We start from the raw sequence: 14,872 nt of genomic DNA on the forward strand, positions 1-14,872 counted from the left end.
TGTAAATGCCCCATCACTATGGGAGGGTGTATATGTTATCCTATATGATGGACACTGTGCAGTCATTAAAAATCAAGTAGCTGAATATTTAATGAGGCGGAGGAGATGTTTGTGTTTTTAATACTGAGTGAAAGAAACAGGACACAGAACTACATCCTTACGACAACCCTAACAAATTTGGGATCACACTGCTTATAAGTTTGTATCTGTTTTCACTTACGTTATGTGAATAAACATTTCCCCGAAGGCCAAACATGTAAATATGTACCAAAAAAAGACCATGAGGAAATAAGCAAAAACAGTGGTTATCTCTGGGTAGCATTTTCTTGTCTGGACTTTCTGTATTTTCCAAACGTGCTATGATGAATATGTGCTACTTTAATAATCAGAAGTAAGTAACTGCTGTTTAAAAATAATTATTCTGGTTACTTCTAGAGCTGTGCCTTTGCGCTGTGGCTGCCCAGGGGCCTTAATTGGGGCTCCTTGTCTAAGAATAAGCCTGTGTGTTTAATTAGGTCACTCTCCTGCCGACCTAGAATCTTTGCACAGGGCTTAGCTTGTGCTGCCCCGAACCCCTGGGACGCACCCTGTCTGAGCTGGGAGCCTCACAGGCAGGCGCCGGACTGCTGCCTGCCTTTAGCTCAGTCTGAATTTGAGAAATGTATGAACTGTCACCCTGATGCCTCTCTCCCTTAAAAATTAATTGAGACCTAGCAGTTTTCTTGAAGAGAAAAGGAAGACTCGTGAAGCAAGCATTCTACCCGTTTTGGGTTGGTTGTAATCTTGGTGAGGGCAGCTGCTGTGCCCGGCAGCCATCGTTCACTGTCCCCTGTGGCCCTCCAGGTCTGTCCCGTGTCCCATACATGGAGGCCCTGGAGAGGCTGGTGAGCGGATGGGGGATATCTCATGTGTGAGCGCCAGAAGTCTCCTAGGGAAGAGCTCAATCCAAAGGAAAAGGAGACCAGTATGACCAGGATGACCCTAACCAGGGCCTCAAGTGTCAGTGGGCCAGCCAGGGCCACTCCATTCCTGTGGTGTCACTAAGCCTTTTTCCAGGTTTGGCCCTTGTAAGTGTGTGCGGTGTGTAGGCAGGTGGGTGTCCACAGTGTTGCCCAGCAGATGCTACAGTGGATTTGGGGACCAGGCCTGGGGACAGACAGGGAAAGGGCAGCTGGGACCGGCAGCCTCATTGGAATAGGGCCTGCGAATAAACTAGCACAGCACCATCCACTTTCCAAAATAGTTTTTCTTAACTGTTTCACAGTCATTCACAACTGAATGACTTTCCTGTCCATGGGGCACGGGTTCCCTCCCCTCCCAGACTCCATCAACCTCCCTGGGATCTGCTTCTACCCTGCACCACAGGGCCTCGTCCTCTCCCAGAATGCTCCCCATCTGAAATCTTCAAATCCATCACCCTTAATTTTTTTCCTTGAGGTCTAATGTACATATAATAAAGTACATGAGTTTTTAAAAAAATATTTATTTATTTTTTGCGGTACGCGGGCCTCTCACTGTCGTGGCCTCTCCCGTTGCGGAGCACAGGCTCCGGACGCGCAGGCTCAGCGGCCATGGCTCATGGGCCCAGCCGCTCCGCGGCATGTGGGATCTTCCCGGACCGGGGCACGAACCAGCGTCCCCTGCATCAGCAGGCGGACTCTCAACCACTGCGCCACCAGGGAAGCCCTGACCTGGTTTATTTCCTAGTGTTTCCCCCACCTCCTCTTCGCCAGCATCACTCCCGTGGAGGGCGGGTTCAGGCGCTTAGCATCTCTTGCCCCATCACTGCACCAGGCGCCGGACTGGCTTCTGCCCACCGGCCGAGCCCTCTCACGTGGTCCTCCTCCACCCTGAGCCACGGAGATCCACCCCTGGGCACACGGGACCGGGTCACTCTTCTCTTACATTCCTTCACTCTCATCACCTCCAAGAGAAAGTCTCCGCCTGTCAGTGTGGCCTGGAAGGCCGGCCACAGTGCACCCCAGCTGACACCCCAACTCCCCACCGCAACCAAGCATGTCTGTGACTCCCACAGGCTCACCAGGCTGCCGCTCAGCACCGTTGGGGGCAGCCCTTGCATGGCTGATTCCTCCTCCAGGAAGCCTTCCCTGACCTCCCCGGGTTCTAAGGGCACAGCTTTCTCATTTCACTGTTTCCCACTAATGCATGTTGTCTGTCTCCTTTCTTGGACTGTCAGCTACTTAAGGGCAGGTAACACTTCCTCATAGTTTTAAACCCAGCTTCTAGCATAAGCTTGGCATGAAGCGCATACCTAAGGAACGCGTGGTGTCTGACTAGATCGATTTATGTGCGGGAAAGTACTGCACATAATACTGAAATATGCTCCATCCTGACTCCCGCGCAGCTTCCCTTTGCCCCGGGACCCTCTGCTGTGGCCTGTGCTCATCCTGCCTAGCCCCCCTCCGGGTTCTCCAGGTCGCAGCAAGGGCAGGTGTGGGTCTCTGTCAGGGGCGGGGGGAGGGACCTGTCCCTGGCAGTGGCTCTTAAGGCCTCATGGGGACCTTGGGACTCCTTATTTAAAAAAGATATTTTTTAAATTTGGAAATAATTCCAAGTTTATGAAAAGTTGTAAACATAAGACATAGTTCAAAGGACATCTTTATACCTTTTGCCAAGACTTACCGATTGTTAACATTTTACTCCATTTGCTTTATCATTTGTCTCCCCAAGCATGTACACACACACACACACACACACACACGGATGTCTGTATATGCATAATTTTTTCCCTGAACCATTTGAAGGTAAGTTACCCTTTTACCCTAAATACTTCAGTATTTTCCGAGAATAGAGACTTTTCTTACGGTACCAACTTCACAGACTGACACTGAGCTAGTAATTTTAGCAGTTGTTGATTGTCTAGTCTTATTTGTTGACCTAATGAGGTCCTTGGGTTAAATCCTCTTCCCTGATTCAATATCTGAGAGCAGATACCGCATTCAGTTGTCTCTTTAGCCTCCTCCATTAATCTGGAACATTCCCTTGGCCTTTCTTTGTCTTTCATGCTGTTGAAAAGTCCAGGAGTTTTGTGAGGGCTCCTGGGCAGAGGCGGTTTCACCCAGGGGTCGACAGCACAGATGTTGGCGCCTGGGCTCTGGGCTCAAGTCCGCTGTGCCATCTTGCTTTGTAATGGTGGGCGAGATGCTTAGGACTTTGGTGCCTCAGTTTTGCCATCTGTAAATTCAGAGTAATGGAAGGCCTACCCTGTAGGGTTGTTAACGAGGTCTGGCACACAGTCAAAGCAATGCAAGGATTCACTTGTTGTTACTGTAACAAATCTCCTCTTCTGGAAGGGGCTCTGAAATGTACCAAGTCCCACAAGGGTGCCAGTGGCACAGGGGACAGGCCAAGAGGGCCCTGTGACAGCCTGTGGTCCTCCCCAGCTGGACCTGCAGTCAGCTAAGGGGCACTGGGGTCTGGACAGGTGGCCACATCCTGGAATGGCACTACAGACTGGCCAGCTGAAGATCCACTGGGGATGTGGCCACCTTAGCACACAGCAGTGTGGGGATGTGCTGGTTCCCCAGCTGTGCCAGTGCAAGTCACATGAGGCCCCACCAAGAAGTGATGGGCAACTACCAGCTCCCAGCTCCCAGCATGGCTGATTATAAACCCCACTCTGTTCAGTCAAGCCCAGGAGAGGGCTGGGAGTGTACCTGGAGAGGTGGCCTGAGAAACCACTGATGTGACGGAGTGTATGTGAATGTCACTGGGTGACTTCCTTATCCTCAGGTGGAAGGGAATCTTGGGATAGACCCCCAAGTTCAGCTATGGGAAAAGCAGGATACATTTTTGCACACTCACCATGTTAACACCCAGTGGGAGGGCTGAGGAAATTTCTGGTGACTTCCCATAACCGGGTATTCCTCCTTCTGTTTCTGACCCAGAGAGGAACTATGCACTTTTAAAAAGGTCTCCCTGAGATGAGCAGAGAGCACAGAATGGGTGAAAGGGACTTGGGAAATCCTACTGATTTCTGAAGCTTGATTCTCCTCTGATACCCTTAATAAAGGCTACCATATATAGTCCATAGGTCTGTCCATCCAACTGTCCTTCCATCCATCCATCCATCCATCTATCCACGAATCCATCCATCCATCCACCGATTCATCCATCCAACTATCCATCCAATGAGGTAATGTACCTCCTGCAGCCTCCATACTCTTGCCTCACCATCCTAACAGTTGCTCATCTGGAATTACCAAGGAAGGAACTATTTCACTGAAACACATTTTTCTCCCCCAGATAATTTTTATCCCTTCAAAAGTGCCTAACTTCATTAAGTTTGGCCATTTTGTAGAGAAAATTTTCAAAAATGTATCATAAACTGGCCTTCCTTTTTAAAAGAGGACATGCCACATCCTATAAGTCTTTCTGGATGATCAGGTCAAAACTCTGAATGGAAGTCGTTGTGCTTTGTTGCAAAACCAGCAATTGTGGACCCTTAGGGACTATTTCCAGCTCTACACTAAATGGTCCCAATTGCTCTGCTTTTTGATACTCACTTTTGTACTTTTTTTTTTCTGATTCTGAGATTCTAGCCATCTGCCACTTCTTATAGCTCCTGGTATGCTTCTAGCAATTACTTCTTTAAATGGCCTTGGGCTGGGAAGATTGATAACCAAGTGTGTTAGAATTGTGTGTAAAGCAAGAATCTTAAGTTCTTTCTTTCTTTATTAGGCAGTTTTATTATTTTTATTTTAAAAATTAATTAATTTTATTTATTTTTTGGCCGCGTTGGGTCTTTGTTGCTGTGCATGGGCTTTCTCTCGTGGCGAGCGGGGGCTACTCTTCGTTGCGGTGCGCGGGCTTCGCGGTGCGCGGGCTTCTCATTGTGGTCGCTTCTCTTGTTGTGGAGCATGGGCTCTAGGCGCACGGGCTTCAGTAGTTGTGGCACGCGGCCTCGGTAGTTGCGGCGTGCGGGCTCTAGGGCGTGGGGGCTTCAGTAGTTGTGGCGCTTAGGCTTAGTTGCTCCATGGCATGTGGGATCTTTCCGGACCAGGGCTTGAACACGTGTCCTCTGCCTTGGCAGGCAGATTCTTAACCACTGTGCCACCAGGGAAGTCCCTAGACACCCTTATTTTATTTTTTTAAACATTCAAGTACAGGTTTTTGAGGGGACATATTTTTTTTTATGGGTTTTTAAAATTGTTTTATTTGGGAAAAGTGCGTCTTACAAAAGGGCAGCTGCAAAATACAGAGACCTCTGCAACAATTACTTGTTTTTGCTTAACGTGAAAGAATGAGTGGTATCCAAGGAATCAAAGCAGTAGATGGACAAATCAAGGGCATCTCCAAGTTATTTTCAGGAAATAGAGCAACAAAACGCAAAGCTATAATTTCCTATCAAGGAATTTTTCTAACAATTTAACTTTAGCTTATCTCGTGGCTTACCACCCCTCTGTCCCCTTTTAGTGGAAAAGCATGACTGACTATTGCAAACCAATTACTCCACTACAGGAAACACCTTAGAACATAGTTTTGAATCACATCTGTCTAGCTGCAAAGCTCAGGGATGGAATGAGGCAAATACCCACAAAAACAAACATAAAAACCCGACAACAAAAACCCCTCAAATGAGGACAAAGTTTTGTCAAAAAGTGCCTGGACTGGAAAGTCTAGGAGATCATAAAACATTAAATACAACTGGAACTGAGACCCAGTTTGTGTTAATACATGAGATAACCAGATAGTTTGAACTTCTGTGACTAGGCCCATTTGTCTACTTATATAGACAGAGCTAGCCCTGCTCTATTAACAGCTACCAATGTACTGCTGTGTCCTTTAAGATCTATTTTGAGTGGACATATGTTTTTTTTTCTTTCTTAAGTATTTATTTATTTATTTGGCCGTGCCGGTCTTAGTTGCGGCACGCAGGATCCTCGTTGCCGCGTGTGGGATCTTCAACTGCGGCATGCAGGATCTTTAGATGCATCATGTGGGATCTAGTTCCCCGACCAGGGATTGAACCCAGGCCCGCTGCATTGGAAGCACGGAGTGCTAGCCACTGGACCACGAGGGAAGTCCCGACACTCTTATTTTTAAAGCACACGAGTCTTCTGCTTTTGTAAACGCCATGTTTGCTTCACTCTGTATTCTCGGCTACATTCTAGGTGGTTGAGGTCTTTGGGTGCACAAGCCCTGGAAGTGGAGGTGGCATAATATAGATGAATTCTTCTTCCTTGATCATTACTATTTTCTCTCTTAGAGAAGAGAGGGGATGCCAGAGACTGTCCTGGCTTTCTTCTCCCTCAAAGGAGGAGATGGGGGCCCAGGGTGGCGGCAGCGGTGTCTGAAGTGTTTGAGGGAGACGGGAGCTGCTGGGCCTCACTGCTAGCGGGCAGGTAGCTGGGGAGGGGGCCACTGTCTCCTCACTCCTGGCAGCGATGGCCTGTGTGGACGGGGGAGAGCCTGGGGGGCCCAGAGGGGAGACACAGGCCCTGGGGTAGGATTGGCACCAGCGGTGAGATGGGCATTTGGGATGGAGGTCGGGGGGATCTTACAAACACCCCATTTCCTGACATATCCCACACAACACAGCAGCCCATACACAGGGATGGTGACACTCAGAACACAGACAAGCCCCTGCACTCACAAGGGGACATCTTTCTGTAGGTGGGCAGTGACCCGTCAGAGGGAAACCTGACAGTGTACACTTGGCAGGGAGGGAGGTGCTCTCCCCCCACGCACGCCGACGTGGGGACATGTGCTGTCCACCTGTGACAAACGCGTCCTCTCTGAACTTGGACACAGTGACCCCGCTCAGGAAAGACACAACGGCGCATCCTCGCTCACGGGGATGCCCCCAGCACACTCCCACGTTGAGACGGAGCCCTGCACACGCTCGCACATGCGCTCACACGCATGTGCCCAGACACACGTGAGGCCCCGGGTCTTGGAGTCTGGGAAGTGTCCTTCCCCTTCCAGGATTTTTGTCAACCGCAGCCTGGAGCTGGGGAAGATTTGCTGCCTTGGCTTCGACATGGACTGCACTCTGGCTGGGAGGGGGAGGGGAGTGAGGGGAATTTGGGGCTGGGAGCAGGGGGTGGGCACCAACCGGCCTGGGTCTGCTTGGCCCACAGCCTACAAGTCCCCGGCCTATGAGTCGCTGGCCTTCGAGTTGCTGCTGGAGCACCTGGTGTGCTTCGGGTACCCACACGAGATCCTGCACTGCACCTACGACCCTGCCTTCCCCACCAGGTGCGGGAGCCCGCGGGGCGGGAGGCTGGGCCCACTCACTGGCCCTGGTGCCTCATCCACAACCTCTGTGCCCTCTCCCGGGGGGCTGCTGTTTGACGCGCCCTGTGGAAACCTGCTGAAGGTGGACGCCCGCGGGAATGGGCTGCTGGGCACCCACGGCTTCTCCTTCCTCCCGGAGTAAGGAACGGGGTGGGGGGCGAGGATGCTGGAGGAAAGACAGTGGCGGGGGGTGACTCAGGCACACCGCAGGGGCTCGGCAATGCCAGCTGGATAAGGAGGGAGAGAAGGATGGGTAGAGGCGGGAAAGAGTGGGAGGCACTGGGGAGGGGCATCGCGGCACCCAGCCCTCCCCTTCCCTAGGGCCGAGATCTGGAGTTTCTACCCCAGTAAGTTCATTCAGAGGGATGAGCTGCAGCGGTCCCACACCCTCATCACGCTCTTCAACCTGCCTGGTGAGGGCTGATGGGGGTTGGGGGAGGTGATCCTTTGGTCCTGGCTCTGGCCTGGTGGGCTGCTGCCTGGCTCCTCGGGCCAGCGACCGACCAGCCTCCCTCTGCCCTAGAAACCTGTCTCTACGTCTGCCTGGTGGGCTTCTTCTCTGGCTGCTCCCGCTACATCCAGTGAGCTCCGTACCCCTCCCCACTGCAGCCCTGGGTGACCAGCAGGACACCGCGCGGCTTAGGGGCCAAGCCCGGAAATGGGGGCCCCGCCAGAGGGCAGAGGCTCCTCCTGAGGGGTTTGAGGGGCTCCAGGAGCTCAGCGGGAAGGCCTTGGATGTAGGGGCCCCCAACCTTGTAACTGATGCCCCCACGGGGTCACCCTCAGTGTAGGGTGACACCCGTGCCAGGAGGTTTGGGACATGAGCCCAGTGTCGGGCCCACTGTGGATGGAGGGGTCCCCCTGGTAGGGCTCCAGGGTTGGTGGTCACATCAGGGCCCCTTATCAGCCTCGCTCTTGGCCTGACCCAGCTGTGACACCGGTTATCAGCATGGAAACCTCTTCATGTCTTCCAGGATGTGACGGATGCCATGGATAACATCCACCATTCGGTGAGTGGCCCAGGCCCCCAGACCCCATAAGGTTTCACTCTTCTTCCCGTGGAGGCTGGTGTTCTTCCCGTGGAGGCTGGTGGTCTGGGCTCCCTCATCTTGGATGCAGGCATGTGTAGGCACGTGTGCGCGCGCGCACGCACGCACACACATTCACAGCTCTGCTCCCTCCCGCGGGGCTGTCTCAAGGAGAGGACCGCAGAAGACTTGGAGAAATACGTGGAGAAGGATGCGAGTGGCTATAGACCAGGGTCATGACCAAGCCTGTCCCTTTGTCCCCCTCCTCCCCAGGGCACTGGGGCTGCTCCCCCTTCTCTGGCCTCCCCTCGAGATCTGGACAGAGCTGTGCACCCCGGCCTTGCGCCCCGCCCTCCTGCCTGGCCTGGGGCCCCCTGCCCATGGGGCTGAGACCTGGGAAGGGGCTCCTGGGGCAGCTTGGGGAGACCCCAGCCCTGGAGGCTGCTCTTCTCTCTGATCCAGGCGGGAATCCCCATCCTGCGGGGCAAGAGGAAGGAGGTAGGGAAGGTGTTCCTGGCTACTGGCTGCTACAACTACACCGACGTGCGTGTGCCTGTGACGGGGGAGGCCCTCAGCCTCCGGGCCAGAGAAATGCTTCCTTCTTGGCCCTGGGGAAACTGAGGCACTGCAGGAAACAGCAGCCAAGACCCTGCTCCGCCCACTGCCTGGTTGGCATCTTGGGTTCCATTTCTTGGCCTTTTTAGATCTCGGTGGAAGAAGCAATTTTCCCACCATCTCGCTCCAGCGCGGCCTGTGGGGTGAGGGCAATGGCAGGTAGTGGCCCCTGGCCCATCTCAGCTGGGTGCCCTGACCCCTGCCCTGTCCCCGCCAGGCCATCCGGAGCTACCTGTTTGGCGCTGGTGAGGTGAGGGCCACGCGCCTGGCTGGGGGAGGCTGCGTCAAGGGCAGGCAGGGCCGGGCTGGGCCACCTTGCTGGGGCCCTTCCCATGGCCAGCCCCCCGCTGGAAGAAGAAGCAAGTGTGTGTGGGGGTCGTTTCACGTGGGTGAGCCTGTGGGAACTTCCCCGGTGGGTGGGAGACCAGTGACCTCAGCCAGTCCACAGGAGGAGCCTGGAGGGGTGGGGAAGGCCACTCACGGCCTTGGAGAAGGCAGTGAAGAGGCCATCAGGTATCTGGGGAGGGGCTGGATGGGGTGGAAGTGGGTGGGGAAGGGGGTGAGAAGAGGCTGTAGCAGGCCTGGGGGAGGGGGGGTGACACACCCCGCGGGGACCCGGCAGGCAAGCCGGTGAGCGGGTCTGCAGTTCGGGGACTGTGCTCTTGTCCCGTGCCCCTGCGTCTCTGACTCTGTGCTGTGAGGGGCTCTGGAGGCTGACGCGGTGCACGCGACATCCAGCGCTGGCCTCCGCTGCTATAGCTTGTGAGCCTCCCATGCCAGCATGGCTGCGTGGCCAGACTGCCGGGGTCCTGCCCCCGGGACGTCTCAGTCCTGCTGAGGGCCAGGGCCAGGGCACGTGGGTGGGCATGAGATGCGAGGGCTGGCGAGCTTTCACCAGTCCAGAGCGTGGCGGAGCCCGGGCGGGCATTCGGCCGGGTATGGCGGGGCAGGGGCTGGCGGGGACCTGGCTGAGGACCTGTGAGCCGCGGCGGGTCAGATTCCCAGGCTGAGCGCTTGTGTCTGCACCTGCCCACCCCCTGCAGGCTCTGGAGGTCCTACTTCGACCTGATCGTGGTGGACACGCAGAAGCCCTGCTTCTTTGCGGAGGGAACGGTGCTGAGACAGCTCAGGACGGTAATGCAGGGGCCGAGGCCCGTCCACCATGACCCGTGGCCCCACGCTGTGGTGAGGGAACCCGCCTCTCAGGCTTGACCTGCCCTTGGCAGCTGCTGCTCTGCTGTCTGTCCCCGGAAGCAAGGAAGCAGGGGACCCCTTCAGGGCCCTCTGCCGCCTCCTTCTTCCCACACCCCACGGTTACCCCTGCCAATCCCAGCCCCCTGCCCTCTCTGGCCAGGGCACCCCTTCTGCCCCCTCTAGGACATGGGTAAGCTCCGCGTGGGCACCAGCACGGGGCCCCATCAACACTGTGCCGTCTACTCTGGAGGTACCGGCTCCCCGCCCCGTTGCTCCACAGGCGCCACCTCTCAGCTAGGAGCCCATGTCCCCAGGCTGCCCACCAGGACAGGAAGGGCTGTGAGTGGGCCTGTCCTCCCATGGTCGGGCAGGGTCGTCAGACGCAGTGTGCAAGCTGCTCGGGGTGCGGGGGAAGGACATCCTGTACGTCAGTGGTGGTTCCTGAGCTGTCCCGGGAGCTGGACATCCGGGCCTGAGAGCAGGGTGAGACGTGGGGGGCCAGCAGGGGGCACCATGGTCACATCTTCCCCTCTCTCCTGTGGCGGGGGGGGGGGGGGGGTTGGTAGTGACCGTGATAATACCGTCCTCTCTGTGGTTTGTGAGAGCAGATCTATTTTATACACGAGGAAACAGAGACCCAGAGAGGTTAAGCGGCTTGCCCAAAGTCACACAGCCAGAAGGGCTAAAGTTGAGACTCAAATCCTGTCTCCTGATTCCAGAGTCCTGTGGTGTTTCTGTAGTCCAAGGTTTCCTTCGTCACTGAACCCACCCTCCTTACCCACCCTGAGGAATCTTAGTGAGTGGAAGGTCCACTCTCCCAGCCAGGAATGACTTGTATCCTCGGGGTCAGGAGTTGCTATGAACCCAAACAATCCAGGCTTGTCCTAAGGGCTGGGTTTGAATCATTGCCTTGTGACCTTGGGCGGGTCACCTGACTCTGTGTCAGCTTCCTCAACCGTCCCTGCTCTGCCTTGGGCAGAGTCTCCCTCAATGTAAGGAAAGGGTGAAGGATGTTATACACACAGTAGGGGGAGCCTAGACCCCAGTGGCCTTTCCACCCTCACCTCAACTAGCTGAGCTAGGCCTGGGACAAAGGTGGGCAGGGTTGTCAAGCCCCCTGTCCCTTGTCCACTTTTCAGAGCGAATGGAGGCGCTGAAGGGGCTGGACATGCAACTGGCGGACCTGTACCAGTGAGAGCCCTGACCTGTGACCCCTGCCCGGGGAGGGGAGCAGGATGTAGGGTAATGGTCCATGTCCAGGCCTGGCAGCGGGGTCCTCGCCAGAGTGGTCGGGAAATCATGATCTGTTTCGGGGTGGGCTTCCCTAGTAAACTGGACTTTGGGACCCCTCTGACCCCCTTGGGACACTCACACTATGACCTCTAGGCCCTTCCTGCTGACCCACCAGCCTGGACTGAGGACGCTTACCATCTCACTCACGGGCACACACCCAGACCAGTACCCCCCACTGGGCGCCCGTAGGGTGTCCCCAACTCGATCTGGGGAGGTTGTGCCCGGAGCCTGGGGGGCCGGTTCCTCTCTTCCTGGGTCACGTGGCCATTTTTGCACCAGGCACATGGATGGCAGCAGTTCCGGGCTGCCACTCATCAGCTCCACCAAGAGGGAGATTCGGGTAAGAGCGGGGTGCCGAGGGAGGAGGGGATGGGCCCAGCGGGGCTGAAGGTAGGGCGTGTGCCTCCGGGCTGCCTGACTGGATTCGCTCCGTCCCAGACCTCAGAGCCCAATTACGACTCCCCCAGTCGTCTGGAGCGCCACCTGGCCTTGTCAGCCAGCGCCCCCTGCTGGCCATATTACGCATGACAGCAGTATGCCCTTAAAAGGGCCTGCAGGGTGATGGGTGGGGCTTAGCCAGTTCCTCAATCTCCACCGTTAACCTTGAGAAGTGCCGGCCTCCTGGGTTGGGTCCTCATGTGACCGACTACCCGTCTAGCGTCTGGGGTCAGCCAGACAAGGGGCCTGAGAAGACGGGATCTAGGGCCGGTGGAAAGGACATGTTCCCTTGTGGTATTACTTGACCAGTCACCAAAGCTGGGAGAGTCCCACAGGCCACATCAAGGGGAGTCAGGCCACTTGGCCTTCCCAGGCCCAGCTGGGACCAATAGTGAAGGATCTTTGCTGAGCCTCTTGTAGGGTATTTGACTCTCCCACAGCCCCGCGAGGTGGGCTGGGCAGGGATCGTCACCCTTATTTTACTCACGGGGAAACTGAGGCACATGTGCTGCTCAGTCACTCTGGGAGTAACATCTGGACCAGTTTTCTAGACTCTAAAAGAAGGGCCTGTGATCCGGGGGGGCCTGTTGGGGGGGCCGGAGTGGGGACTGGGCGTGTGGGCCTCCTGCAAAGCCCTCTGAGGAGGCATCAGAAGGTAAGTGATGCTGAGAATTTAGTGCAGGGTGGTCACTCTCCAGGGCCAGGCAGGAAACTAACTGTGAAGCGGGAAGTGGGGTCCGTGGCAAAGCGGCGAGCCGCCCCACTTCCCAAAGACCCCGGCTGGCCGGGCAACACGGCGGCTCCTTCCCCGTCGTAGGCTGCAGGGGTGGGGTGGGTGGGGATGGGATCTCTGCCAGCGAGTCTCCCAGGAGCTGGACCAGTGCTACAGCGCGATGGGCAGCCTGTTCCGCTGCGGCTTCTGCCAGACGCTCTTCTCCAGCCATATGATGCGCTATGCCGACCTCTACACGGCCACCTGCCTCAACTTCCTGTACCACCCGCTCAGCTCTCTGTACCGGGTGGCCCCGGAGCTGATGGGTCCCTGCAGAACCCCCACCCCCACCCCCGTCCGGCATCCCTGACCCTCCGTTCCAGAAGGATCCACTGGTCCCCAGCCCTGCCAAGAGCTTTTGAGGTCACCAGACCCACGCTCCCTCCTCTAGGCACAAGCGGGTCAAACCTTTGCAGATAACTGTCCACACCGTTAAAAAAAAAAAAAAAAAGCTCTAGAGGGGTTGTGGTTGTATAGATACAATGCCTCTGCTGGGAAGTTTTCCTCCTGCCCTCCTGCTTTAAACTGAGACCACATTATCTCCCTAGTACATATGATACTGGTTTGAAGGAGGAAGGCTGTGGTCTCCCTACCCTCAGTGCACAGTGATCGCAGAAGAAGTGGATCAAACAGCAGTCCATACAGTAAACACTCCAGCTGGTTTTCCTCTGGAAGCCCTGGAGATGCTTCTGGGGCAAAAGCAGGGAAGTAGAGGCGGCGAAGACACTACGGAGTTCATGGGGGCCGTGGGACTGACCAGTGCAGAGCTCCCCGGAGGACACCCATCCCTCTCCCAGCAGGCGGTCATTATTTCCGTCGTAGATGGTGTGCCATCTACACTCAAGGATCTGGACTTGAAACTAGTTCTCTGCCTGAGCCCTGCTTTTCTTGTCACTCTCAGCTCCCTTCCTGATATTTGAGAGGAGGAAAAACTGTTTTGTTTCTGGGCTGGGTGTTTGTTTTTTAAAATCGATCCTGCTGAACGCTTAACCCAGCAAAGTAGGTTTTCTTCTCATTTTACCACTGGTGAATTTTAAGTGCAGAGAACCTAAGTAACTTGTTGTCACACTGGTAGACAGACTGCAGAGTCAGCATTTGAACCCAGGGCTGCTGAACTCAGGGGACGTGCTCTGCCCCCTGCATCACACTGCCACATGCTGGGGGAACTGAGCTCTCACCATGCAGCTTCATCCCTTCTCTGGGCTTTTAGATGAGCAGGGCTGGAGATTTCCTGTTGCCAAAGCTGGGGGTCTGAGGCATAGTTAGATGTTAGACATTGTTGCTAAAGTAGAGACCAGACAGGTGAAGAAAAAGCATCCGGAGCACCCAGGTGAAACAGTTAAAGAAACCTGACCTTTATCCCGCTGTGCTGCCTGGGATTTTTGAGGAAGTGAAGTCCGTCTGCCAGAACCTTCCTTCTCCAGCTGACCCTCCTGGGCTCCCTTTTCTGTGGCATCACTGGGCAGGGAGCTGGCAGCTGGGGGCAGAGGATGGAGCTGGCGGGGGTGGGGGGCGGTGTCTATGCATAACTGGGGACTCCAGGAAGGCCTCACCACTGACGGAGCTTCTCCACCTCCTGCTGCATTGGTCCCTACAGATGCCCCATGAGTCAGCAGCAGAGCCAGAATGGGCCAGTCTGGGTCCTGCCGCCCATCTCCTCTCCTGCAGCCAGAGGGTGAGTTGCTGGGAAGTGGGAGGAGCCACCTGGCTGGCCCAGGAGCTCAGTGACTTAGGGGCTACTCCGGGGCTAGAGCAGGGGTCCCAATGGAGCAGTATCAACCCGAGCAGGCATTTGGTAGATTTGCAGGAGCTCTTTTGCCTTCCGAGTGCAATCATTCCTGAGTATTTACATAGAAATACATATTATATTATACATTGCTTTTCATTTCTCCTATGTTATAGTTATGGTATTATATTGATTTTTAAGATTATAGAGACAATCATTATATTATCTATGAATTTCAATTCAGGATAGAAGAAATGAAAATATTTGTTTTACGTATTTTTTAATTGAAGTATAGTTGATTTACAATGTTGTTTTAGAAAATATTTGGATTTAAAATGTGGCATTGGGGCTTCCCTGGTGGCGCAGTGGTTCAGAGTCCGCCTGCAGATGCAGGGGACACAGGTTCGTGCCCCGGTCCGGGAAGATCCCACATGCCGTGGAGCGGCTGGGCCCTTGAGCCATGGCCGCTGAGCCTGCGCGTCTGGAGCCTGTGCTCCGCAACGGGAGGGGCCACAACAGTGAGAGGCCCGCGTACCGGGGAAAAAA

General features: G+C 55.2%; 1 protein-coding gene across 1 annotated transcript; it reads left to right on the forward strand.

Annotated features, from left to right (window-relative positions):
* The first annotated feature begins 5,874 nt into the window (after positions 1 to 5,874).
* NT5DC4 (5'-nucleotidase domain containing 4) lies at positions 5,875 to 11,980 on the forward strand. The gene is given in 16 exon segments (XM_089894201.1): positions 5,875 to 7,019; positions 7,101 to 7,220; positions 7,302 to 7,398; positions 7,582 to 7,673; positions 7,784 to 7,841; positions 8,190 to 8,224; positions 8,227 to 8,270; positions 8,430 to 8,501; positions 8,751 to 8,870; positions 8,993 to 9,046; positions 9,121 to 9,148; positions 9,877 to 10,037; positions 10,281 to 10,347; positions 10,469 to 10,526; positions 10,528 to 10,580; positions 11,237 to 11,980. Coding segments are annotated over 16 exon segments (1,314 nt in total). The 5' UTR covers positions 5,875 to 6,820; the 3' UTR covers positions 11,293 to 11,980.
* Positions 11,981 to 14,872: the final 2,892 nt, after the last annotated feature.

Source organism: Delphinapterus leucas, chromosome 13 (genome assembly GCF_059928025.1).
Source record: "Delphinapterus leucas isolate spDelLeu-1000000601 "Yukka" chromosome 13, BTC_Dleu_Yukka2, whole genome shotgun sequence".
In the NCBI taxonomy this organism is placed as follows: domain Eukaryota; kingdom Metazoa; phylum Chordata; class Mammalia; order Artiodactyla; family Monodontidae; genus Delphinapterus; species Delphinapterus leucas.